The sequence below is a fragment of the Tympanuchus pallidicinctus genome, unplaced genomic scaffold (genome assembly GCF_026119805.1).
Source record: "Tympanuchus pallidicinctus isolate F22 unplaced genomic scaffold, pur_lepc_1.0 scaffold3, whole genome shotgun sequence".
In the NCBI taxonomy this organism is placed as follows: domain Eukaryota; kingdom Metazoa; phylum Chordata; class Aves; order Galliformes; family Phasianidae; genus Tympanuchus; species Tympanuchus pallidicinctus.
Window position 1 is genome coordinate 79,421,071 of NW_026294747.1, and position 27,907 is coordinate 79,448,977.

General features: G+C 39.4%; 2 protein-coding genes across 13 annotated transcripts in view; one reads left to right on the top strand and one right to left on the bottom strand.

The window, feature by feature from the left end:
* The window catches only part of ABCB1 (ATP binding cassette subfamily B member 1), a 94,262-nt gene extending 79,266 nt beyond the window's left edge, over positions 1 to 14,996 (bottom strand). For 4 of the 11 annotated variants that reach the window (XM_052694972.1, XM_052694969.1, XM_052694971.1 and 1 more), the window contains exons 1-5: positions 14,838 to 14,996; positions 3,046 to 3,208; positions 2,695 to 2,727; positions 2,164 to 2,295; positions 1,363 to 1,417 (exon numbers count right to left, since the gene is read on the bottom strand). In XM_052694972.1, coding sequence (XP_052550932.1) covers positions 1,363 to 1,417; positions 2,164 to 2,258 — 150 coding nt within the window. In that variant the 5' untranslated portion in view covers positions 2,259 to 2,295; positions 2,695 to 2,727; positions 3,046 to 3,208; positions 14,838 to 14,996. The remainder of the gene's footprint in view (positions 1 to 1,362; positions 1,418 to 2,163; positions 2,296 to 2,694; positions 2,728 to 3,045; positions 3,209 to 14,837) is intronic. The other 7 variants (XR_008209357.1, XM_052694978.1, XM_052694968.1 and 4 more) reach the window with 6 other exon arrangements.
* An 8,005-nt stretch (positions 14,997 to 23,001) lies between these two features.
* Positions 23,002 to 27,907, top strand: part of RUNDC3B (RUN domain containing 3B) — a 41,950-nt gene continuing 37,044 nt past the window's right edge. Inside the window, exon 1 of one of the 2 annotated variants that reach the window (XM_052693998.1) lies at positions 23,002 to 23,238. In XM_052693998.1, coding sequence (XP_052549958.1) covers positions 23,135 to 23,238 — 104 coding nt within the window. In that variant the 5' untranslated portion in view covers positions 23,002 to 23,134. The remainder of the gene's footprint in view (positions 23,239 to 27,907) is intronic. The other variant, XM_052693999.1, reaches the window with a different exon arrangement.

Sequence of the window (27,907 nt, forward strand, 5' to 3'; positions counted from 1 at the left end):
TGCCCCAGTGTCTCACCACTCTCACTGTAAAGAGCTTCTTTCTGATACCTAGTCTAAATCTACCTTCTTCCAGTTTAAAGCCTTTTCCTCTCATCCTGTCACTACCTGTCCTTATAAAAAGCCCTCACAGGGGAGGCGCCATCTTCATGGCTCTCCTCTGGACCTGCTCAACAGCTCCACATCTTTCTCGTGCTGGAGACAGTACTTCAGGTGGGGTCTCATGAGAGCAGAGTAGAGGGGCAGAATCACCTCCCCAGACCTGCTGGTCACACTTCTCTTAATGTAACCCAGGATACAGTTGGCCTCTGAGCTACCAGCACACATGGCCAGCTCATCTTGAATTCTTTCATCAACTGACACTTCTCCTCAGGGCTGTTCTCAAGCCATTCTCCACCCAACCTGTATCCGTGCTTCAGGTTACCCTGACCCAGATGCAGGACACTGCACTTGGCCTTGTTGAACTTCATGAAGTTGGCATGGGCATGTGTCTCAGAGCCTGTCCAGGTACCTCTGGATAGCAGAGAAAAGTCCCTCTCCCAAGGACCCTCCCTCTATGTAGCATCTAGAAAATCCACTGAATGGATTCTTCACTATTCTAGTTGTATTGATTTAAATTACATTATTATTGCAATTATACAAGCACAAACTGGTACAGCAAAGCAGAACCGGGTCACTGGCCAAAACCTTGGGCTGTAGTTTTATTAATAGCAATTTCTATATAATTCTTGCTTTGTATACACATTACATCCACAAAATGTAGAATATTTCAGTTTACTAATAGAGCATCTGGGATTTACTTTGATTAAACATTAACAAGTTATTTTAAAATATAAAGAAAATTTAAGTTTTCTGGAACTTTAAGAACTTTTATTGTCTGATTTCTAATTTTTAAGTGTAATGTGAGCCATGGTACCCTTTATTGCCAGCTCCTGTGACAGCCCAATGAGTAATGGGTGAGATATATGTGATTAGAGTGTGACTCAGGTAATTTAGAGGACAGGATGACATTTGTAGTCTTAGACATAAGGACTCCATTTTCATTTAGTTGCAAGAAACAAAAGAACATGGTAATCGTAACTAATAATAAAAACAAATTGAGCACAAATTTAGCATGATAACTTCCTACGAGAAAGCTTCTAAGCATGCGTAAGTAGGATTATTTCTTTAATATAATCACTTCCACCAGAGAACTGCTTGGTTGCCACAGTATATTCAATATTCTGTAATATCATAGTGTTTGGTAGAGACAAGACCGTATGTGTTGTACTCTTAACATTATTTTAAGCATTTAAAACATTAAACTTTTAAATGTGCATGCATGTAGAAATATGTACACGTATGTATGTATAGCATAAATCTTACCAGTGCTAACGGGCTGACCATTTTAGGCTTTTCCCCTTTCTTCTTCTTTTTCTTCCTTAATAGATGTGACAGCTTTAGTGCGTTTAAAACCCAACAATATTTCACAAAAATAATAATGCAATATATTAATACTATTCAGTCAAAATATAATTAAGAAGTGATTTTATGGGGAACAAACCTGTGTAAAACAAATCTGATTTATTAAGAATTCTTGGATTTTTGTATTTAAGCCTCCAGGTATGTAAGTAGCATCAGTTCCTGACTACTATAAATTCAAATCAAGGCCTTCACAGTTCCCCCATCTCAAGGCTACAACAACCCGAAGAGGGGCTCATGGTTCTCCTTTCCAATCAGGGAAGTTGTGAACTGAAGTGTTATATAGATTTCAAAACAAGAAAAAGAAAGACAACTTACAGAATTAGATGTTCTCATGCAAGGGGAGTAGAATAAATTAAAAGTATGTAAAACATCAATTCCCTGACACACTTTTACTTTTAATACATTTTTTATCTGATGATATCATATCCAAATGCCTGTTATAACTTCACTCTTATTTTGGAATTGCTTTTCAATAAATGATAGTCAATCCAGTGGACAATTTGTGTTTAATAGAAAAAGAGCTATCATCCTTCTGTACCAAATGAATATGTCAATGAATGCTAATCATAAGCTGTGCTTTCTGCTCTTAGGCTACCTCATTAAAATAAATTAAAATATGAAAGTCAATAAAATACAAACTAAGATAATGTAATCTTATATGCTTCCATAAAGAACATGTTTACAGTGTATAAGAATACTTACTTTTTGTCTTCTGGATCTTGATCCCGGATGGAGGTAGCGATCTCATATGTATTTCCATTGACAGTATACTTCTGCTTTTCATCTTCAGGATGCATTTTAAATTGATTTAGGATAGTTCTCTGTAAAATAATACTGAAAAACATACAATTCTTAAGCAAAGGACAGGAATTTCAATGACCGCTTGTTTGACAGAAAAATACACTTACTGAAATCAATAAAATTATTAAAGTCACACTTCGCAAGTGAATTCTAGCAAAGGGCAAATATAGACCTGTTGAAAGAAGCAGAAGTGTTTTGAATTTGCTTACAAATGCCTACTTTTTTTGTTTTAACTACTTGATAGCTGTGGATCTTTCATTTAATCTCATTTGAATGATAGAAGCATATTTCCTGTACTTCAGTATAAATTTAAAAAAAAAAAAGAGAGAGAAAGTATATGCTTATGTAGAAAAGAATGAAGCTATCTGGAGTTTTAGATGTTAGTGAGTTTAATAAAATATCTTAGGTTTAAAAAGAAGTGCAGTGACTCACCGTGCAAGTCGTTCTTAGTTTGCTCCTAGCTCTCTGAAAGATCATTTGAAAATCAACAGATTAATATGACTAGGACAAGCAGCATGGGTGGACTTTGTTCTTCTTATGCAAAACAGAGATGATGAACAGCTTTGGCTCTTTTTTTTTTTTTTTTTTTTTTTTTTTTTTTTTTTCCCCCTCTCTCGTTGCCTCATCTACACTGGGAGTAAAGTGTGTGCACTTTGGACCCTGCCTCCCTTTCCTAAAGGGAATATTTAACAAATAGTCACCTGTGAAAACAAATCTGAATAGTTACTTCTTCACAACTCTGCTTAATTATGCCCCTTAAACCTTCCAGAAATCCCTGCTTACCTTCTCATATATGGTGCCGAATGTTCCAGGTGGCAGGGACACTTGAAGGTAAATCCATTCCTGAGCACCCAGAGAGAATGAAACTGAGAAACGCAAAAAGAGTGAGCTGATCTTTTTTTTTTCTTTTCCCTTCTTATAATCCTAATTCAGGGAGTAATATAACCTGCAAGGAAAATGCAGATTAACAGAATTACAGAGACACAGCATGGCTGATGTTGGTAGAGACCTTTAAGTACAGGTAGCCTAGCACTTGCTGCAGCAGGGGCACCCAGGCCGTGTCAAGACAGCATCTGAAGATCTCCAAAGGTGAACCCACACAGCCCCTGGGTACCTGTGCCACTGTTCGGGTACCCACACAGCACAGACTGCTCCCGGGCTTCAAGGCAAACTTCCTGTGGTCTGGTCTGTGCCTGCTGCCTCTTGTCCTGGCACTGGGCACCACTGATAGTAGCCTGGCCCCATCCTCTTTGCACCCACCCTTCAGATATTCATACACCTTGATAGGATAACGCCTGAAGTGATCAAGGGCACTTGACAATACATGTCCTGGTAGCAACTAGGCTAGTGTGTACTCTTTCTGATTTCAGTAATTGCAGAACAAGATAGCAATATGAGTTACAGGTACAATTTTAGAAATGGCTTTGAAATAGTTCTGGCCAGCAGAAATTTTCTCAGGTAGAATTCTTCTGATTTTTCAACGCACATTTATTAAAATAGATATGTCAAAAACCTCTACATATGTGAAATGTATAAAAAGTCAAATAAAAAACCCTGTCGTAGAAAACAAATACATTTTTAAGAATTTCTCTGTAAGTTTCATACCAGCTTGTTCAAACAAAACTTACTTAATCTGATAATATCAGTTTTGTCCCTTTTATTCATGCATTATCTGTAACCTCAACATTAAAAAAAAAAAAAAAAAGAGTTCTTTTTAAAATGTTTTGGAATGCAAAGACTTATCAGACTGAGGATTACATTAGAAAATGTAATTTGCAACTGTAAGTCAAAAAAAATGCCAAAGGTTAGCAAATAAAAGTACTGCCTGAGAAGTACATCAGTACACTGATATCTGTATAGACTACATATCTGGTATGGGTCATCCCAAGATATCTGTATAGACTACATATCTTGTATATACAGTAGTATATACAAAATGTGTACACAATTGTATATGCAATATCTGGATATTACTTTTTTTTCAGGACCTTCATTGTCAAATATTTTTTCTATGTGATAATACTTATAAATATTATCAAGGTTTACTCAACTCTCTATTTACTAAGGCAGTAGCCGATTTCCACTTACAAGTTTTCCATTTTACAGAATTTCCACTTCCATTTTACAAGTCCTAGATGATATTTATGAACCATTATCTAAAATTTTGAGCAGAAGAACTTTTGGAGTTTTTGAAAGATGACTATTCAGATCTCGAAATATCCTGGAGAGACCCATAATGGTTAAATTAAGGCTGTGATTTTCAAACACGATATAAATGCAGGATTTCAGTCATCTTTCTTAGGCGCACTGCTGCAATGACAGATTGTACTGTAACAATAATCTGTGATAAGCATTAAATCCTTCTCTAAGTGATCATTTGCCCAGATTATTCCCAAGTCTTGTCAGTAACATTCTTCGTATTATAGCAATTTTTTGACTGCAGATATTTGGGAAGCCCAGATTATTCTGTATTGAAGCTCACTATTGGTTTATCTCAGGTTAATTTCACACATTAACTTACCTACATTTATTTATTTAAACCTCTTTTATCATTAAAATGTCTAATATTTTATGAGTAAATTGATAGTCAATTTACTTCTGGAATAGCAAAAAATAAAAAAATTATGAGTCTTATGATTTCTGGTGAAGTTTCAACTGCTTATGCCTCCAGAAGAGAAGTTGTGTTGAGAGATTCTCATCTCAGAGATTTCACATTGGTGCAATGTATCCTTGTATCTAGTGCAAGCCAGCAAAGGGAAAACCCAATTAACATAAGATTTGGAGAAGACAACTGACACAGAAAGTTAATCTAAATTTGAAACCAGATTCAAAACACTGTCACGTGATGGCCTATTATCTTTTTTTGGAGAGATTTATCTTTTAAAGATCATTTTAAAGATTTTCTTCAGAAAGATTTTGTGATAATATCAAGAAATGCAACCTTTTAAAATTTTTATCAATAAAAATAGGGGAAAGAAGAAAAGAAACTGGAACAAATAATTCAAAGCCTTTGTGAATTATCATCAGAAAAAAGGACACATTATTTTTTATTTTCCTTTAAAGATGGAGATTTGGATTTTCCAATATACTCCAGGTAGATGAAATGGTGGAGAGTGTCCCAGAAATTCTATAAACATTCTAGGGCATTGAGTCCTAGAATAGATTAGAACAGCTGTGAATGAGCTCTGAATTGCAATACTCAGGAAAGTATCATGTTCCATTTTAGCATCCTCTCTCCTGATAATCATGCTGGAGAAAATTACTATTTTATACAGGAACTGTAAAGGAATTCTGCCAACTTGGCCACTGCTCTATCAATCAGATTTGTCCTATAAGAAGAAAACTGTCGCACAATCAGGAAATAATAATTTCATGCTTCCAAAACTGTTTCATATGCTCAACCACAAGATAATTCCTATTTTCCCAGCCAATGATGTGTCTAGTAAGATCCTAACAGTGTAATTAATTAATGAAGGACTGAATTTTCATGCCTTCCTCACTGAATCACTTTGCATGGATCCCTCTTCCCACGCACAAAAAACAGCGTACGCACAACTTCAAAATGTACAGCAGTTACTGATTAGTTACTGCACACAAAAGTTAACTACTGTGTGTTAGCGGAATTTTTTCCCTCTCGAATCCTTGAATTGCTGCCTATCTCCATCTCAACAATCTCACCTTTGTCTATGATTTTCCTATTCTTATCTCGAAGGATTCCACTCTATTAACTCCGTTAACTTTTTTTTTGCAGCTCTTTCACAGATTCCGGTGATTTCCTCAGAATTCTGAGAGGGTTATGCAGCATATCTTGGGTTACAGATAGCTGGACTTCCATAGAGGAGGGAAAGGAGGCTACAGAATCAAGTTATAACACACAAAATGTATAATACTATTAATATCATATCCTGCATAGAACCAAAGCTATTCATATTGACTTACTCCCTTCTATAGCCCTATTTAAATTGCATTTTATGAACATTTTCACTCAATTCCATGCAATTTGTGAAAAGTTTAGATTGCATAGGATATGATCAGAATAAAAAATTTTGTTGTTCAGCATCCCCCTATGAGCACTGAAGTCCAAAGATCCATTGCTTTGTCCACTCCACAGTCACAGTTCCTGTTTATCCTCTTTCCATCTATCATTCTTGACAGATGTTTGAGTTTTGTCACTTCATTGATAATTTCTAAAAGCAAACATGAAGACTTTCAGACTAACTTAAAATGCCGTTGAGACACATTGGACCTGTCACCCCTTTCCTGATCACAGCAAATAGGAAGAACAATTCCTTCCATTCCACTTTATAATACTTCTGAAATTGTTATGCTGCTTTGGTAAGTGCTGTCTGTCCACTCTAGACAGCAAACAAACAAAACAACAAATAAACAAAAATTTCCTATAACTTTTCTTAACTGAGTTTAATTTATTAATTTTTTGACATTGCTATTCTCTGGACTTCACAGTTTTACTGGGGAAGTGTGAAGCTTCCGTATTTCTCACAAGCCTTCACTAAATGCCTATCAAAATCATGAGAACTGTTTATTTGCACCAGAAGCAATGAATCAGACTTTAATTCACATTAAAAAGAGCCCTTTCCCCTGCCACATGCAGGGCCACTGATCTCCCCATTTAATACTAGACCAGGTTGCCTAGGGCCCCATCCAAACTGGCCTTGAACACCTCTAGGGATGGGACATCCACAAGCTCTCTGGGCAGCCTGTTCCAGCACCTCAACACTCTCTCTGGACATAAAGCCATTGATGACCACCCCCTGTCTGCAGCCTTTCAACCGGTTTCTTACCCATCAAGGGGTCCACCCATCAAATCAACATCTCTTCAATTTGGAGATCAGGATGTGGTGGGAACCATGTCAAAGGCTTTGCTCAAGTCCAAGTAAATGACATTGGTCACCTTTCTGTTATCCACCAATGGACAAATAAGTAGCTTTAAATAGCCCTATCTACGGACATTAGGGTTAATGCTTCCTGTTATCAATACTATCACTTCTAGAAGCATACTGCCAAGTGCCATGGCTCTTTACACTCCATATACCACGACAATCGTACAGCCCTGAGAGTGAATCCTGCTATATTCTTCAGTTATGATATCAAGATGTGCCTGCATATGATCACTTTGCAGTAAACAGTGATAAATTATTAACTGTAATGGTGCTAAATTATTAACACTACCACCAAAGAGGAATTAACTCATCATGCAGATCTCTATCCATTAGAACATAAGATTTTTGCATATGATGGCCAGACACATTACAGCTACAATTAGCAAAGAAGCAGTTATCCACAGTCATTCTATTGACCCAGACTAGGTGCTCCAGTCTCTCTTATTCCATAAAGGTTCATTAATCTTAATTGCCATTAATTCATCAGTCAATTAGAGCTTCTTATCTTCCCCAACGCTCTCTGGCACAAGCTCCTTGTCCACTTGCAGCTTTAAGCCATCTTTAGCCCAGGGGCTGTCAACAGCTGTAGCTGGTGGCAGAGAGGATAGAAAATGGAGGTCAATGGAAGAGGAAAACATATTGACATTGATCCTAAAGAAGATACATTTTTCTAATCTTACTCACTACAAGTGTTAGTCTCCCTGTGGACTGGTTCTTTACCAGCTATCATTTTCATTTTCTGCTGCTAGCTCCTGAGTACCTGAAAGTTTCTGCAGTGTTGATCAGCTATTTATAAATTAATATATAATAGAAAATGTTTCTTATGCATGAGAGAATTCACCTTCTGTTAGAATGATTTGTGAGTATGCTCTTAGAGAAAAAATGAAAAATTGAAGTGTGGCTCATCTTTGATGCCAAAAAATGCTTTCTTCATGGAGATACCAAAATGCCCAAGACTCATAACTTACTCTGGTTTCTAGTCTGCATGAAGCATGATAAATTTATTCCCACACTACCAGTCAGGTCATCTCTTCTGCAAGCCACAGCTTCTCAAGTCATTACTGAGCACAATTCAAGTTGCCTCTTCACTAGCCAAACATGACACAGAGAGGGATAGCTGTACAGCATTTAGATGTCAGTTTTTGATTGCTGATCTGCCTTATCCTATATACTTCACGTTTTAAATAAAGTTCTCTTTGCTAAATAATATCACATTTTTGCTAATTAAAAACTAAAAAGAGTGGCAGTCCTAGGGAAAAAAAAACCTAAGCACCATTTTATTAATTCTATCTTCTCTTCACTGCAACTACCTCAAATAATGTTGTAGCAGTCTCCTTAGGGAACATATAGACCTTAATACAATTTCATTAATATCTATACTACAATAACTTAATTGTTTTACTTAAACATTTCATTGTTTTAAGACAATTTCTCACCTATTGAAAATGCCATTTTTCTGTTCTTTTTTTTTTTTTCAGATGAATCTCATTCAGCTTCTAACAAGATGGCACACTGTAAGTTCAATAAAATGTACTCAAATTCCAACAAAGTTTATTGTTTTATTCCAAAACATTATCTGTGGATCAAGAAAAAAACATCTTTTTCCCGTGTGTTTATTATTGAAACTTCAATTCATTAGATTTTTGCCTGCCTTGCAAATTTAATTTCCACCTTTTTTCTTGTTCATTTAATACTCATTTCTAAGCAAAAATTTTAAAATAAATAAATTTAAAATAAATATAAAAGCAACATTTCATATTAAACAACAAAAAGATCAATGCAATTTAAGAAGTGATAAGCACAGTCAAACTCAGAGAGTAAGGGCGGTAAACAGAGACCATCCTACCTAATAAACAGTGGAAAGAAGCAATACAAAGAGCCACTACAAAGGACTCATCTAATCAGTATGTCTCACAAATCTCTCTTAATGCTTTATCCCTTTCCCTGTGTGGACTGTGAAACCACAAGATGATTTCTTGCCTAATTCCCAGGCAGAATGTGAGTCAGATACTACAGCATTGAGCAAGAAGCACTGGGCAATGTCTCCACAAAAAGTCATTGTTCACAGGGACTCTCAAACCATGAGCCTTAGAACAGTGCTGTTGTTCCATCAGCAATACCTGAAGGAATGCTGTCATCTACTCATAGCCAGTTACTTCACCCTTTGCTCCCTAGGCTTCCTGCTTTGAATAAACTCTGAGTGACCTGCCTGCACCTCAGTTTACATTCTGTTTGCACACAATGACATATGACACTGTAAAGTTCATGACCTGAGAAAGATCCTTCAACTTCCTTTTATAGGCAGCAAATAATGAATGATTAACAGCTCATCTTGTCTGAAGAAGGTGTTCAGTGCAGCCCTGGTTCCATGTCACAGTTCAGTGAGAGCAACATATTCATTTGCTATGCAACAATGCTTCAAGCAGCAGTTCTCCAGTCGTTTGAATACTTATGTCAAATAGTGATACCTGCTACTGTAAGAGTAGGTCTCTATTCCACCTTCAGTGCATCTCTGCCGTGCACCCTAGGAATGCTGTTCCAGTAGAAATCAGAGGTCCCAGGGCTCATGACCACAAAATCACAGACTCCTTGAGGTTGGAAAAGATCACTAAAATCACCTCCTCCAACCATCAACCCATTCCCACCATGCTCACTGAATCGAGTCCCTCAGTGCTACACCTACACATTTATTGAACACCTCCAAAGCTGGTGACCCCACCAACTCCCTGTGCATCTTGTCCCAGTGTATCATCATTCTTTCTGAAAATAATTTTTTTCCCAATATTCAACTTGAAACTCCCATGGCACACTCATGGCTTGTAATCAGTTCACAAAAGAAGTCCATTGCATTGGCAGTGGACTACAACAGGGCTGGGTCCTATACCCAACACTGATTCCATGGTTTTGTGTGCATGATGGAAGAGAACACATCTGACTGTGTCATTCCTGAAACACCTTGCCAACAGATTAGCAAATCTGCCTATTACTGTGTGCGGCAGGACCAGGAGGAGCCTTTCACACACCAACTCAATAGTCCAATTCTAACATATGTGTATGTAAAATCATATGTTTACAAGGAAAAAGAAATGAATTGGTTACTGTGATTTCATCTTGTTCCAAAAGCACCCGTGACTAGTATTGCTTCTGAACACTGTCCTGGTGGGTCACTTCACAGGACAGAATTACCACCTGTTTTCACATTTCAAATAGATTTAACTGTTTAAGAGTAGTAGGTCTCTCAGGGAAGGTATGCATACATGCTTATGTCTATAAGTGAAGATAACTGTATAGCATCATGCTGCCTGAACGGTATCACTGTATACCAGAGGTTAATTTACACAAACAATGTATTACGGATTTCACTTTTCATTGACCTCTGGCAGCCATATAGTTCTTTTTTTCTGGGTTCACGCAAGTGTAAAGGTAGGAAAGGAGAGTAATGCCTACTTCAGGATTTCAAAGTAAGATGTTCTCTATAAATATTCTAACCCCAAGAGTGAGTCAAATTTATTATTCTGTTTTTCTCAATGGATTAAAACTGTGGCAGTGATCAAAACATACTTTTAGTGGTATGGCAATAAAAACAGTGTCTTATTTTGACAATGGTTAACGAAGTATGATGATCTCCTTCCAATGGATTGCATGGGTAAAGATAAGAACTTGATTATCATGCCATAATATATGAGTCACAGATGTGCTAAACCATGATAAGAGAGAGGGAAAGCAATAACAATGCTTTTCACTGAAGAAAACCCTTTCTTCTTCATATATAGTTATAGGAACAATATACATATATACATGTAAAAATAGTTGTAAAAAAAGTATGTATGTAAAAAAAAAGTATGTAAAAAAATGTAAAAAAAAAAAAGAAAAATGATAGCAAAATATGAGTAGAAATAATAGCAAGTAATATTATGAAAACCCTCTCTTGTACATCAACTTTGATCTGGATGCTGCTAAAGATGGCCTTGAGTCCCTTTTTTGATCTGTATACAAAATACTGTCCTAACAATGTTTAAGAGTGAGTCCTCAGTTTCTAATAGCTTGGTTTACCTTACAGTTTGTGGAGTGAGCCATTTACAAAATTGAGGACAGGTGCTGAAAGCTGTTCTCTGCAGATGGATTTCTGCACGCTCTAGGAGCTCTTTTACTTCAGTAACATTCAGCCAGGACACAACTGTCAATTATTCAGAGCAATACACATAATGAATATGTTAATATTTCTCTTTCCAGAATAAAACAGGATAACTCAGATGCCAACTGTCTTGAAAATCATGTTACTGTGAAAGCAAAATAGGCTTCTGTGAAAGAGTGACACTATTGCAAACAAACCAATGGTAAAAAACAGACTCCCAATACTGCCTATTCCTTGATTGCTGGTAAAACATGGGATAGGATAACAATAGCAACTGACCTGACTGCAGCACAAACGAGTCATTGCTTAAACCTTGGGGCCAGCAAATTCAGAAACTTGCATAATGTAGCTTGCAAACACTGAGAATTAGCTGGCCTTATCTAGGAAAGATTACATACCCCTTAAATGTGCAGCATCAGAATGAGGTATGATTATCTGCTACATGGTAGGAAGAACCTCCTGTATGAAATTTACTAAGTATCATCTCTGAGCAGTTGCAGCATTTTATCTCACCTTGAAGAACACTACGAGAATGTAAAATTGCACGCATCCTTGAAAAATTGTTGGGATTGGCATACAGACATTGATCCAAGCATGCCGTGGAGTTAACAGAATCACAGTACCTTCACAGTAGCATTTGTGCAAGGGATAAGTCAGCAAGATTATTCCTGGGATGTGCGAACTCAGAAGAAGGTACAAATGAGAGAAGCTGCAAGCTCAGCCTCAAGAAATGGGCAAGGTAATGGAGGAAAAAAGGAATGTAAAAAAAGCTCAGTCCTGAGAGCCTGGCAGCAGCTCTGTCCATACTGTAATTTTCAGAAATATGGTAGTAGGGACACACAGCTTCCGTTTAAGAGTAAAGATCAAAAGAAAAACAAAAAGGAAACTAACACCCAGTGTGGCCTTATCTCTGTGAAAAAAGATGTGGAATGGTAATTGCAAAACAGGACACCACAATAATATCCTTTAGGGAGCACCAGTGGAAGTGCAGGAGAGCAACAAGGTCAAATTTGAGAAAAAGAAGACTAAGATATGAGAAAATGGGATAGAATCCATAAATTCTTTCCTGGTTTGCTTTGTCTTTTTGTAGAAGAAAGGTAAGGAGGAAGAATGTAAACTACAGAATATGACGGCTCCTTTCAGTGAAGCCCACAGGCATCCCCTCAGTAACAAAGACTAAGGACAGCCTGCACTAGTGCTAACATTACATACGTGACCAATGGGAACGGCCAGTAACAATATTAGCGTTGTGATCAGGGAGAGAATGTTAACTACCTCTATTGCTATGATGTTCACTGAGACTATAACGCCAATAAATGGCCTCCAAAGAAAATATTTCCACTTGGAACTCAGGAAAGCAGGAAAATTATAAATGTTGTTTCACACACATCAAAGACTGTTCAAGTACCTGTAATTGAGGTCTCTGCCTGCAGTAACGTAGCTGCCAAGTTCTGGAGTACAGGAGTTCCTTTGAGCCCAGGAGTGGGAGGACTGCTCTTGTAAACAGCAGAGAAATATTGGCACTGTACTGATGAAACAAAATGCATTAGCTACAGATTTTGCTACAGATGTTTCTGGAATTGGTACTGACCAGTGGGAGGTGAGGGTGGAGCGATTCCTGCAGGTCATTGATGCATTGTTATTAGGAATCCGGAGGAAGTAAAAACACTAGATATTTGGGTAACAGAATTTCCTTAAGTTTTGTATGCCTTTAAGTTAAAATGTGGAAAAATAGAAGCTGTGTATTAATTGAAGGTCCAGATCCTCCTTCACACTGAAAAAATACCAACTTCGTCAAGAAACAGAGAAAAGACACCAGTTTGCTGTCTACAGCTTACAGGAAGCCAAGGTATGAATACAAAGGTCTATATTTTTAAATCTCGTTTTTTCTTTGTATTGAACACTTGACAAAAAGTCTATCAATGGATTTTTAACATTTAAATGAGTAGTCATTTCTCAGCTTGTTTGTGACAAAAAGGGCACATGAAAATTTTGTAGCACTAAACAGAATTTCTCAGTAATACTGATATCTCACTTACTGACTTAGCCAACGCTCTCTTTGTAATTCTGCTATCTGAACAAAGACAGTACCAGTGAGGAAAGCAACAGTGATTTGTTCAAATATCATAAGACTTTTTAGATCAAATAGTAGGGCTACTCCAAAAGTGATGCCTCCTATTTCATTATGTTGGATCACAGTGTCAGAAGTGAATGTTGGCTCGACAGCAGTAGAAGTTGAACCTTCTCACCATCCTCTTACATTTTGTTGCCATACACTCCAGCAAAATGGCATCTGACACAGGAACATCTATGAAGCAAAGGCATGGAACTAAATTCCTCCATGCAGAAAAAATGAACCTGTCGACATTCACCAATATTTGCTGAATGTCAATGGAGGCCAAACAGTGCATGTGAGCACAGTCAAGCAGAGGATGGTATGTTTCAGCAGTGGTGACAGTGAGCCACTTATGCTAATGCAGATGTTTACAAGTGAGGCATGAAGGTTCTTGTTCATTACTAGTGAAAATGCAGAGCTAATGGTGGTGACTGTGTTGAAGTGTTTTGTAGCTGAAAACTTGCTCTATCAAACAGTGTTATTGTGCTCTTTGTATCTGTTGCAGTTAACATGGAAATAAACAGGACATGTCACTTTCACAATGACCTATGTAAATCAAGTGTGGATAAGTTATTAAAAAGTGTCACACCACATCATATGTGGATGATATGTTGGTGCACGGAAAATGATGTGAAAATATGGGAAAATATCAAAGTTATCAGCATAATACAAAACCTAGGTTTTAATGATAATCATGATAACATTTAGTTGGGACAATCTGAAATGAAATATTTAGGAACGGTATTAGATAGAGAAGGGAGAGCAACATTGGTATCATCAAAGAGAAGAACTTAGCCTACAGTTCAATGCCCACAGGAATAAGTGAATAATAATCACTTTTGCAAATTCTTAAGTTCTCATGAGAACATCCTTTTTCTTGCATAAATCAGTAAACCACTAATCAACTCAGTGAAGAAATCTCATGACCAGGCACGAAAGAAGAACAGAAGGAAGGAAAACCGCAAGTTCAAACCCTGTCTGCGGCCACCTGAATTATTTTAAGATGTTTCATGTTCAGCTAGACATTGCTGATCTAGATCTCAGGACTTTACTGTTTCAAGAACACCCTACAACAAGAAGCACGTTACAATCTTTGACATTAGAGTCTTAAGATAAATGGGAAAGAAATTTACTGCATATGAAAAGACAAATTTAACAGAGATAGACATTTGATCTTACAGGATGTATCACTAGAGGTGGTTTTGCAGTAATATGTATCACACAACATACTCTGCTAAGCTACATAATCTGTTGAAAAGTAGAAGCCAGACATGTATCCAACCCTAGGTTAAACAGATAAACATTGGCTTCTATAAACTAAGAAATTTCTGTAGAAGACAACAAGGTTTTAGAACCAGCCCTATATAGTCTGTTAACTAGGAAACGAACAAAAGTGCAATTTATCTGGTTACATATCTCTTACCTGTCAACTGTTATCAGATAAAAGCTCTGTTGCTGACTTTGTGCCACAGAACATTCAGCGTGGTTCACAGGTGGGTCCAGTTTTTATGGGGAAGATCAAAATCCTGCATTAGATATGCAGCAACTCTTGTAAAATGTAAGGTGTTTTCTTCTTTCCAAAGAATAGCTCTGCAGAAGCAGCAGAGCTAATAAGCTCCACTAACAACATTAAAAGAGGAATCCAAAGGAAATGACTTGGCTTTGTACGTAATTTCAGATAGCGTATGACAAGGTTTAACTATTTGGCTACCAATTCAGAGTAATAAAGACCTGCAAGCACAGTATTGTAATCTAAGAGGCACTAATCATGAAAAGGAAGTCCTAACAATAGTTCCAAACAAACAAACAAAAAACGGAAAAAAAACCCTAACAACTCACTGAGGAAGAATATGCATCTTGTGTAAAAACATTACCAAAAGAAAAAACACAAATGCAGAGGAACTGAAATAGTCTCAAGGAGATACCCTTATACCCTTGCTAAGATTGCAGTCATTCCAATAGTCATAAAATTTGAATATCCATATAGAAAACAAAACAAAATAGTACAAAGTAAGTTATCAAAGACCTAACTGCTTTACAGCACACAAATGAGGGAACTGAGGGGTGATTACTAAAGAAGCTAATAGATGGGTGAAGCAAAGAGAAGGGTCTTAACTTCTATAGACTAACAGATTGGTGTGGCCAGATAACAAACACTTGGAATCATAGAATCACAGAATCATTAAGGTCAGAAAAGAACTCACCAGTGCTGAGTATAGAGGGATGATCATCTCTCTGGTACTGCTGACTATACCATTTCTGACAAAAGCCAGGATGCCACTGGCCTTCTTGGCCACCTGAGCACTCAGCCAGTTATCAACTAATATCCCCAGGTCCTTTTCCTCAGAGCAGCTTTCCAGCCACTCTGCTCCAAGACTGTAGCATCGCGTGGTGTTGTTGTGACCAAAGTGCAGGACATGGCAGCTTGTAGATAAAGAGCACTACATACACACCAAGCAGATATGTTACAGTAGATGTAATAGATGCATGAACAAAATAACCCAGGGGCTGCTTAAACTCAAAAGGGGGTATTAGAACATGGCTGATTGGCCCAATATTAAGACAGATGAGTACATAATTACTTAACTTTTGCAATTGTGAATAACCCAATCTGGATAATAAAGAAAAATGGTATTAAAATATTTGAGAATTCAAGAACTACAAGCTGGGATACAACTAGAGTACAGGCAGTCTCAGTTTAATCACACCCACCACCATGTGAAAGGGGGCTAAATATTGTTCTAATACTGATAATTCAGTGATAAAATGCATTGAGACAGCGCCAGTCCAGAAAGCTACAGCAAAGTCTCCCAAAATGTAAGTATTTAATATTCTGTTTTCCTGATATGATTTAAACCAATAAACTGATTTGGAGCGAGGAACGTATTTTCCAGGGGTAATCATGAAATTGGAGACCTGGAAATAAAACGAAGATTTCACATTGCTGGTAAATTCTAATTCATGGTAAACTGAATCAACCAGTGGACCTACTCAATTAGTGCTAAGTAAGAAGCTGAAAAAATATGCAAAAGTTTGGGATACCACATCACCTTGGCATTTTAATGCTCTGTGGACCAAAACAGCTTCTTACAATGTGATCTAGAGGTATGCTTTGGAAAAAAATAATAATTCAGCCTAATATTTTAAGTGACGAGCAGATACAGACCCTGAGCAAACACTGGGAAGAGATTAATGTTGTTACAGTAAATCAACGGGGAAGGAACACTCAATGCATGGATAAACAAAAAGGAACAGACCACTACTCTGCAGAACAGCAAGTAGGATCCATATTTTCCATGCAAGAATTCAACCTTAGCAGCAAACTGGATGGATGGACCAGCTACAACTACAAATAAAGCAGGCCCTTAATTGTATCAAGTAAGATTCCAAATTAGAAAAGTGCCTAAACAGTTTTAATGTAATTACAAAAAGGTAAATGAATTAATGAAAAGCAGAGATATTTTAAATGTTGCTATTTTAATAATCAATCATTGCTTATGTTTAACAGCCTTTTATATATATGTATATATATGTATATATAATATACACATATATAAATATATATATAAATATATATATATCTCCAAAAGATCCTGAAGCTATGCAGTTGCAAAAGACCAATACAGAATTTGCACAAAAACCATGAGACAAGATGGGAGGAGAATGCACTCTGGCTTCTTGCTCAGAGCCTTAAGACAGCAGAGTAGGACACTGTGGATTCAGTATCAAGGCAATGGGAACTGATTTTTCATCCCATTATTGATAGGAACATTTTCCAAAGAGACAAAGATCTGGGATATGGTTTCACAAGAAAGATAAAAAATATATATATTTGCAAGTCAGGAAAATAAGAATGAAGGATGCAAAATAAGTGGGAAAGATCCATGGCAAAAACAGAACAAGGTATGATCTTAAAAATACATTAAACAATGCTGGTAGTAGATTAGATCTTGTTTTGAGGGAGAAAGGTCTAAGGAATATAAAAACATCAGAGAGTTGCAAGGAAGAAAGTGGAGAAAAGTCATCCAGTTCAGTTCTGTCCCTGATTGAAGAGCTTTCAGGTCTGATCATCTCAATATCAGCGATTCAGGCCTTCAAAAACCACAGCAATCAACACAGAATGCACACATCAGTTGCAACAAGTGCTGTGCTGTTCTTGGATATATAGGAAGAAAAACAAGATTTGAATTGCACACCATTGGAAAAAGAAGAGATCTTAACTGAGATTTTTATTGTTTATTGCCTTATCAAATGAGGCCACCAAGTGGCAAAGTAAATATTTGAAGACAAAGGAAAAGTGCAGTATCTTATAATAACTGCAGAACACGCAAAAGGAGTAATCATGAGAAGTAAACCTTAAAATTGATAATTGTTTTTATGTGTCCTGACATAAAGAAGTGATCTCATTTATGATCTGTAAGTGCGGCTTTCAAAAGCTGTCTTCCTGTATTTAAATCATTATACCTTCAAATATTGCTTTCCTATTAATTTCAGGCAAACAACCTCCAACTAAACTTCAACAAATGTTAAAACTCATAAATTCACATCCTTCCTGTCCTTAATCATAAACATGCTTCATACTTCAGTGTCTGAAGTGATTGTTTTTTCTTAGCTAATTCTAGTTTGGTTATGTTGTTTGGTAGAATTTAGGTCTTGGTCTTATTCTCCATCTGTTCCTGATTGTCACACAAGTATGCACTAAAAACGCATATGGCATTCTGGTTTCTTCAATTTCTTCTACCTCTTCCACAGAATTAAATATCAGTAGTATGCTAGAAAAAGAAAGCAGGTAGGAATCCATCTTCTAAAACAACCCCAAGCATTAATTTTAAAGGATCTTGTACATTTTGTAAGACATAAGAATAAGCAATAATGATGAAAAGCAGGATCTACAAATAATCTGAGAAATGTACTGATTCTGTGAATTCATGTAGGAAACTGGTTTGCAAAAGTGACTGGAACTCCCAGTGATACATACCAGATTTCTGCACAAAGATATCACTTGATCAAATACTCCCAGATTCCCACAGGATGGTGACAGCAAAAGAACACAGAAACAAAACACAATAACAAAACTCACAAAACTTCAGAGTTCAGCCTTCAGAGTTCAGATTGTAAAAAAACAAGCACAAATGCCTCTCCTATGTATACACAGAACAAAATCTAAGAGATTTGCTCCAAATCAGTAAACTCAAAACTTCCCAGCAGTACAAGTGTATAATATATTACATCTTATAGCAACTGCTTTACAAGCAGTTTTTATTTTGCTCCAAAATGAACAAGTCTGATCTGCAGTATTGGTAACAACTTCATTTTCTCCTACTGCAATTCTACTTGTGGGTTAGTCCCAACAGGCAGTTAAGTTCTGCTTGCTCATTCTCTCCTACAGTGGTGTAGGTGAAAAGAATTGCACAGGAAAAAACCAGAACAAAAATTAAATACATTGCATTGAGTTAAAGATAGCTTAATGAGTGAAGCAAAGCAGCACATGCGAACAAAGAAAGCAAAATAAGAAATGTATTCACTACTTCCTGTTGGCAGGCAGATGTTCAGTCATTTCCAGGAACACTGGGCTTCATTACCTAACAGTTACTTTAGAAGACAAACACCATAACCCCAAATACCTCTTGTTGCTCCTTCTCTTCTGAGCTTTTATTGCTGGGTGTGTCACACAGTGTGGAGCATCCCTTTGGTTGTTTTGGGTCAGCTGGGACAGCCGTGTCCCCTCCCTCCTTCTTGCTCATCCCCAACCAAATTGCTGGAAGGCAGTGTGAGAAATCCTGATGCTGTGTAAACACTGTCAGAGTAGCTAAAACATTGGTTTGGTCATAAAAACTGCTTTGGTCTCAAATCCAAACTGCAGCATACAGGATGCTCTGAAGAAAATTAACTCCATTCTAGCCAGATTCAGTAAACAACTCCATAGTATGCTTGTTTAAACAGAACTGAAACTTGTACATATTTAATTTGTTTAGAACTGAAATTCCAGTCACAGAGTGTTAAGACACAAACTCACAGAGAATGAAGTCTAGTCTGTATTTTTCAGCATGTTTATGCCTTCAGAAAATAATTCCAGTGAATGAATTCTGTCAAGTTTGAATGGAGATCACATCACAGCCTTTTTGATTAAGAAATATCCATAATAATCTACTTAAAAGGTATCTTTTCATTGACTGAAACTCATTTAATCCAGAGAAATATTTCTGAGTCTTTTACTTTAAGATGTAGTGTCATGCTACTCGTGAACCTAAATTGACTTTAACCAATTAATATGCCTCTTTGTTTTTACACCAGTCATAGCTGTTGTATTTATTCATGGTGACACTTCAGTAATATTTTCTGAATGATTTAAATAATGCATTCCAGTTTCACATTGTTAAAATGAATGAGGAGTTAGTTCCCAGTATGTCTTAATATGCTTTTCAGAATGATTCTTTACTCATTCCCTTGCTTTCCAGAGACTCTAAGCAAAGCCATATACTCTGGACTCATGCACTCTCAGTATGTTGCTATGTTTCAAAGCTAATAACATTAGAAGCAACCACTTGAACTCTGTGCATCACCTCACAAGAGGCAGTGTTGTCATTAATATTATGCATTTTGCTTCCAGAAACTTTAGCACTGTAAGTATTTTTTGTTACAAAATCATAGGAATTATTCTACAACAATTGTCAGATGTGAAACAAAACAATTTAGGATAGAAGTGACTGACAGAAATCATTTTACCTGCTCAGAGTAGGGCCAACTTTGAAATTAAATGGAGGTATTCAAATTGGTCATTCAGTTAAGCTTTGAGTATCTTCAGGCCAAAATTTCTTCAGGCCAAAATTCTACCACCTTTTTGAACAATTTGTCCCAATGTTTGAATCTTAGCTGTTAAGATTCAAGTATTAATGCCTTGCTGCAGTTTGTGACAGTAGCTCCTTGGCCATTCGTTACGTCCTCAGAAGATCCCAACTCAGATTCCTCTATCCTCCTTGTAGGCAGTTGACGGATTTTTCTCTTAGCCTATTTTCTTAATGAAAAAAACAACAGCTACAAAACAAAACAACAAAGAAACCACAACAGCTCTCAGCCTCTCCTAACACAGCTTGTACTTCAGTCATTTTAGAGGATCCTGCTATGTTAAAGTCTTCCTTACAAAGAGGAGCCCAGCTAGATACTATTTTGGAGGCTCCTCCTATCCTACTGAAGAGGAGGAGTGCGAGGAGCTTAAGGCCACTGGTGACTAGCCAAGATTAATTTAAGTAAATAATAATTATAAGAAAGTAATGATGTTTGAGAAAGTTTGTTTACTTGAAGCCTTTGAATACGAAATCTTGGTCCAACAGATAAACCTGAGTTCATTTTAAGTCTCTTTCAAGTACAAAAATAAAGATCTGCAGTTTGTGGGAAGAAGGCAAAGGAAAGAATGGAGAGGATACTTTTGCTTGTGACGTATGTACAGAAGCACTGCCATTTCTTTTTTTGGTAAACTATTTGTAAATATCCTGTATGTTTATCATAAGGTCAAGAATAGCAGGCTTTGTGGCTCAGGTCCCTCATCTGCAGATAAAATCTTCAGCTTTAGCCTAGCCTGAACTTAATCCAAAGATTTCTCAAGTTGAGTGAATCTTTTAATAGAAGCTGCAGTTGAGGCTCATTGCCTCAACAAAGACTCTCAGAAGCAGAAAGAAACCTGAAGGCAAGTTGAGAGTCAACAAGCAATGCATTCAGCATTTTTCTTTGATTTTCTGCAAGGGGATGAGTAAAGAACAATAACTTATTTCAATCTTGTTTATTACACCAATTTCATCTACAATATTTGCCACTCTTGGTCCCAACACAGAAAGAATATCCTCCTTCGGGCTCCCCTGGACTCCCCTTTCTTTTATGCTGTTTTTGCAGGAAGAAAGAAGAGAGGCACAAAGGCTATTTCATGGTGTATTTGAGTTATAATATTAGTGACAAAAATTACCCAAGCAAAGAAGTTTTACCTTGGGGAATGTGGAAAGATTTACCTATCATTACAAATAAAAGTTGAATAAAGATAAAGATTAGCTCAAACTAATTTAGCATATCAAGTAATATCTGATGATCTTTTGTTGGCTGAACTGGAAATTTTAATAAATGTCAACAACTCTTTCAACAACTTATTAAGGTCTTCTAATGAAAAAGAAAAAAAGACATTTTTGTATTACATGCGAAAACATGGCCATCTACATGGAAATTTATTTCTTAAAGTTTTAACCTCAGCATAGCTTTGCTTCAGGTGAGTTAATCATTAGCCAAGCAGTGAACAGAGTTCTGTTTGATAGCACTGACAAGAAACTTCATCTATTGACAAGTTATATTCTCCAAGGAAACCACACTCTAAAGTGGACTTGTATCCCAGCAAGTCAAAGCTCTTTATGAATAGGAATGCATACTTAGACCTGAACAGAAAGATTTATGCGTAATTGAGCAGATCTGAAAGTACTACGGTTTATGCAACCACTCAACATTACCATGCACAATTCCTTTATTATTAAGTAGAAAGAAGAGAAAATACATACAGTTTCCCATCTCCCTGACTTGCAGTCCATCCTTCTCACCCACAGCACACAATGGATCGCTGTATGGTTATCCTTCAGAGGAGCTACCTCGTAGCTCAGTGCCCAGACATTTGTTTTGTCTGTCTCTCTCATACGATTCAACAAAAAGGCAAAGCTCCATACACAGAGCTCTTCAGAGCCAGGTTAGCAACAACATCTTTGTCTTGGGCAAGGACAAGTACCTGCACTTTGGCTGCAGAGCACATTGCAATTTCATTCATGTTTCCACAACTGTGGCCTTTAAAGGTTGCATATGTCATAAAGCGTTCAGGGGAGGGTCAGCTTGGATATTAGAAAAAAATTATTCTCTGAAAGAGCAGTGAGGCTCTTTCAGCTGCTCAGGGAGGTGCTGCAGTCACTGTCTCTGGAGGTGCTCGAGATGCGGCCAGTAGACTCGGTGGGGACGTGCTGATGACTGGACTAGGTGAGCTCAGAGGGTTTTCTCAGCCTTAATGATTCTGCGATTCCATGAAAGCAATACCTGGCAGCTCAAAGCAGTTCAAAGCCCGACACCGCCTCAGCTGGCAATAGAAGAAACTCATATGCTCGGCAGCGCCTCGCTAGGAAACAGATCGGTGCCTAGCGAGAAAGGCGCGCAGACCCCCACTGGTGGCGCCCGGGAGAACCCGAGCGTCACGGACACGTGCCGTGCGAGAGGCACAAAGGAGGAAAGACACAAAAGGAGACCGGAAGGCCGCGCGCAGCCCTCCTGCCGCTCCTCGCCCTAAGTGCCGTCGACTCGCGCGCCGCACCCGACTCCGACCGCTTCCGTTAGCGGCGCGCGCCCCTTTGAAGCAGCGGCAGCTGGCGGCGCCGCGCCGCGCCCTTGCCGCGCGCCCATTGGCTGGCGGCGCCGGCGCTCTGCGGCGCTGGGGCTGCGAGCGCTGTGGCTGCCCGGCTGCCGGCAGGGGGGGGGGCCGAGCCGCCCCCGCCGCGGGGACCCCGGCGCCTCCTCGCCCGGCCAGCCGCCTGCCTCAGGGCGCTGCTCCCGCGCGGAGCGGCCGGCGGGCGGAGCGGGGGCGGCGCGGGGGCCTCCTCTTCCTCCGCGGGCGGCGGCAAGCGCGGCATCCCCCAGCCCGGGAGGCCGCTAACAAAGGCTCCGCGCCGGCCGCGGCGGCTCCGGCTGCCCCCGCTCCCCCCGCTCGAGATGGCGTCCCTCGGCCTGGGGGGGCTCGGCGCCTCCGCCCGCAGGAAGAGCGTCCCGTCCCGCAACGCCGCGGTGGAGAGGCGGAACTTGATCACGGTCTGCAGGTGAACCCTGGGCCCTGCCCTCCGGCCGCGCCTCCCCTCCGCGCCTCCCGCCCCTCCTGCCGGCGGCGTCTTCCTCCTCCTCCTCCTCTTCCTCCTCCTCTTCCCCCCCCCCCCCCCTCACCCCCCCACGCGAGGCCTCGGGGCCGCCTTCGGATGGGCGTCCGCGCCAGGGCGGCTGTCGCCGGCTCGGAATCTCCGTTCTGACTCAGCGCCTCCAGCGGCGGTCGCCGGGGCCGGGGGCTGCAGGCTCCCGGCGGGGCCGCACCTGCCGCGCAGGGCCGAGCCGAGCCGTGCCGTGCCTCGGGGAGGGAGGCTGGGCTGGGCCGGGCCGTCCGGTGAGGTGAAGGCTGGGCGTCCCGCTGTCCGCCCCCACCTGCCGGCCGGGCTCCGAACCCTCTGAATGGCAGCGGGGATTCCCGCCTCGGGGCGAGCGGCCGTCGCGCGGCGCCGTAGCGCAGAGGCTGCGCCTTGGGGGGTTTTGTCCCCGAAATCTGCCTCGGGAGATCCGCGGGACGCGCGAGACCGACGGCGCTAAAGAGTTTCTTTTAACCTAATAGCGCTGAGCTCATCCGCGCTTAGCGGCGCATCCTGCGGCTCCCCTGTAAGCGCTCTGCTTCTGGCGGGGCTGAAACACGGCGTTTCCAAGCGCGCGGTGCTGCCCCGTTACATCACGGCAAACTGAAACGCACAAACGCGCTGATAGCGATGATGCCGTCCCGTCTGTTTCAGTTGGTAGATTTTTAAGGCATCGAGCAAGCCTGAGTATTTTCTGGAGAAAGTTTTCTGTAGTCTTACGTGAGCTATAGTGAAAGTTCTCACAATTTTTAAGCGTACCCAAGAAGCCGACTTTTTAGTGTGGGCAGATAGTGACAGGACAGGGGAGAGCAGCTTTGAACTAAAATAGAGGAGATGCAGGTTAGTTGTTAAGGAGGAATTTTTCACTCAGAGGACGGTGAGGCACTGGCACTGCTGCCCAGAGCTGTGGGTGCTCCATCCCTGGAGCGCTCAGGCTTGGATGGGCTCTGGGCAGCTGAGCTGATGCAAGGCAGCTCTGCCCGTGGCACTAAGTGAGGTCTGAGGTCTCTCTCAGTCCAAGCCATTCTGTGGTTCTATGAACCAGCAGATCGTGGTATGTCTTCACAACTGAATGCTACAACTTTGTCTGTTGCTATACAGGCATTGTCAACCCACAGGCTTGGGAAAGCAAGTTTAGTCGACTAATAGTGCAGTTGTGCAGGATGTACTCAATTGTTTTTAAGGGAGTATTCTGTATTCTGCAGATCTTGCCACTTTGTGCTCCCTCCTTGTTTAAGAGAGACTCTCAGGCTGTGCTGTTACGTTTCATTATTCAGTTCATTTCTTCCATGTACTTGTCATGGTGTGACATACTTAAAGAAGTTTAGTGAACAGAGTTTGCTCAAGCACATGAAGTGGTGAAGTACTGCAGAAAACACAATTGACATAGTTATTATTTTCAGTAAAACAGTGGAATTTTGCTATATCTTCCCAAATCCTGAAGATGATCATTTGTCAGGACAGCTTAAGATTTGAATAAGATGATGAGAAGGAAGCATTTTTTATTATGAAACACATGCATTTGTTTCTATTCTTCTGTCAGTTTAAATGAAAATGTTTCCAATATTTCTTGTCTTGTCTTCCTGTAGTTATTACACATTTGCTGTTATTGGAAAGTGCTATTTTTTTAATAGGAATGTTCAAATCAATATTTAAAGTGCCAATAGTCCTTTCCAATCCAAAACTTCTGGCAATAAGATAGTCCTGGTAAAAATTGCTCTGATGAATTGGTTCAATTATGTTTGGATGATACTGTTTGCTACCCGGTGAAAGTGAAAGATTACAAGGAAGGTGTTCATTTGAATTACTGTCTGGTAACAGTCTCTAACAATTTAACGAGCTCTTTTGTCAAAGCCACAATTTAGCAGATTTCTATTTAATTTATTAAATATTGTTATTTATTAATTTATTAAAGCAGGTTTTAAGGCTTTTAGTATTTTCTTACAGCAATGATATCTGACTTCATGCCATTGTGGGTAGTTTCTTACATTTACAGTTTTGGAAGGAACAGATGGATTTTAGTAAAGTGTTGGGTGGTAGTATAGCCATGGGAAGTAATGATATCTTCTCCAAACTAATGCTTGAGAAACTAATTGTATGAGAAAATAGGGGGTTGTGCTTTTGTAACTGCACAGTGGTGATTTAAATTGCAATGATTTCTATTTTTTTGTTTGTTTGTTTGTTGGAGTAAGTAACATACAGTTCTAAAATCCGTCCCTCTCCCTATGTTTTGTCTCTGAACTTCGATGCCTTACATATTCCAAAGTAGAGCTGGGATTTGGAGGTCATTCATTTTTGTTTTCGTCTGTTCCTCCTTCAGATTCACAAATCAAAGATTCATATGAAAACAGAACCACCAGAAAATGGAAGGCTTTTAGCATAAATACAGAATTCTGATGCAGAATTGAACAACTGTCAGGAAAAAGGTTTCTGAAATGATGATTCTGCTGATACGTAAAAGAGCTGTTGCATTTCACTGACCTTGACCCTTAAATGAACTGTCAGATTTTACCTACAATCAGTATTCTACAAGATAAGGGATGTTCATTTATCATCCTGGGGACTTTCCTACTTTAGTAGTCTATGTTCTTATAAATATTTTACACTGACATATTTTACACTGATTCCAGATTACAAACAAATTAAATTTGAAGAGATCCATCCATTCATCTGAAAACTGAAAGGATCAGAATCCTCCAAATGAAAAGTAACATTCATGCAGCAGTTAAATTTTTACCCTCCTTCCTTTTCTTACCAGAAGCCTCTTGCTGCTTCATATGTCTTTAACAGTGCTTTTTATGTTTGAATATAGTCAGAAAAGGTTCGGTGTTGGTTTGGAGTTGTCCGAGGAATTTGATACGTAGTGGAGGAGCCTACTCCCCAAACATTTCTGTAAATTGTTTGTAATCAAGAGTGCTTCAGAAGTTCTGCTTAAGGCTGGAGAATGCTGCTGTTTCTGTGTGTTTCTTTGGCTCAAACAGGACTGCCTTTGTGACAGAAATGAATAGGGAGGGATCTGAAAACATTATAGAGATCACTTAGAAGTAATGGCATTGGAATCTCTCTAATAGTAATTACTGAATGGAATGAGAGGGAAGGGAGAGATAATACAAAATTAAATGAAAACCAATAGAAGTCAAAACCCTGTTGTTGCAGGGGAGCAATAGTTTTGGGGAATAAATCATTCCTCTACCACTGCAGCTCTCCAAAGTAGTTCATCGTAGAGCACTGTAAGTTTGTTTTCAAGTCGCTTTAGCTGTTCATACATGTTTGGAACATGTTCTGTTACTCTCTGCAGTGTGTGTGTAGCCTGTTGTTCCAGAGTGCAGTGCCATTGTAGTAGCCCAGTAGAAGGAAGCATGGAGTAGGGAGCAACAAAGGAAAACAAGAACAGTGCTTATCCTGAACCTTTGATTCTGTTGAGTTTACGTGCACGTTGTTTCTTAATAGCTCACGTGTACCTCGTATTTGACCTTTTCTTTCTTGCCCATTAGTCCCCTAGTAGTTCTAGATAACAGAGCAAAAAAGTGTGGGCTTTCTTTTGAGGAACTGTACACTGGAAATAACATGTGAGTTAACGACTGAGTTAAATTACCCCCAGAACGTTTCCAATTGCTCAATTTTTGCCTGCTTGCACTGTTGTTGCCCTGATCTGTAGAAATGAGGTGTCCACACTTACACTCCCTGGCAGCTCTCTCAAAAGCCAATTTCAGCCAAACTTGCTCCAGCTGTAAAGCTTGTTTAAGGTTTTAATGAAAGCGTAGAACAGAGAGATGAAAATTAATACTTGTAAAGAGAGGTGGTGGCAGTAATACAAGCATTTAAAAAGATAGCCGTTGATGATGAGCTGTTGGACCCTTGTTTCTAATCAGTCCCTAGTTGTGGTACAGCTTTGAGAAAACAATCATTACTGCCCTTTGAGTAATGAATAGCAGTGGCACTTACTAGGTATAGATTTACTCATGGGAGTGCTTGTCTCTCACCTACTTAAAATTGGTTGAAGAAGTGGAGGAGTTCAAAACTGAGTCATAACTTGGCACAGCAGGAGCTTCCTCCCCCATGCTCTTCCCTCCCAATTCCTGCCCTGCCAAAGCCACTGCAGCTACAGCAGAAGCCTGCAGGAAGGATAGGATGAAGAGTCTTTATTCACAAGTTTATGTATTATAAGGTAACTGAAACAAAACTCTTGGATTATGTATATGCAAATTCAGTTTGAGCAAAGTTAGGGACTGTGTCATGTTGAAAATAGGCATCAAGAAGCTGTGCTCTCTGCACTAGGGTTACAGGGAAGTAGCTTGTACAGTAGAAAGCATTTGAAGACAGTACAACTGGCTGAGGGAGCCTCATTCCTGCCCTGTATGCTGCTTCTGTGCCTGTGCCATAGTCAGTACTGAGGTGCTGTGAACCATGTCTGTGATGAGTGTATCCATATTTTAGAGTTACTCCACTGCTCTCAAGTATTAAAAGTGCAGTCCAGAGTAGCTGTGCCAAGCTGTAGGTGTGGTACAGCTATCAGGTGTGCTCAGGCACAGGATTGAGGATGAGCAGAGCGAGAATTTCCTGAGCTGGAACCATCAAAATCCAGGTGTGGTGA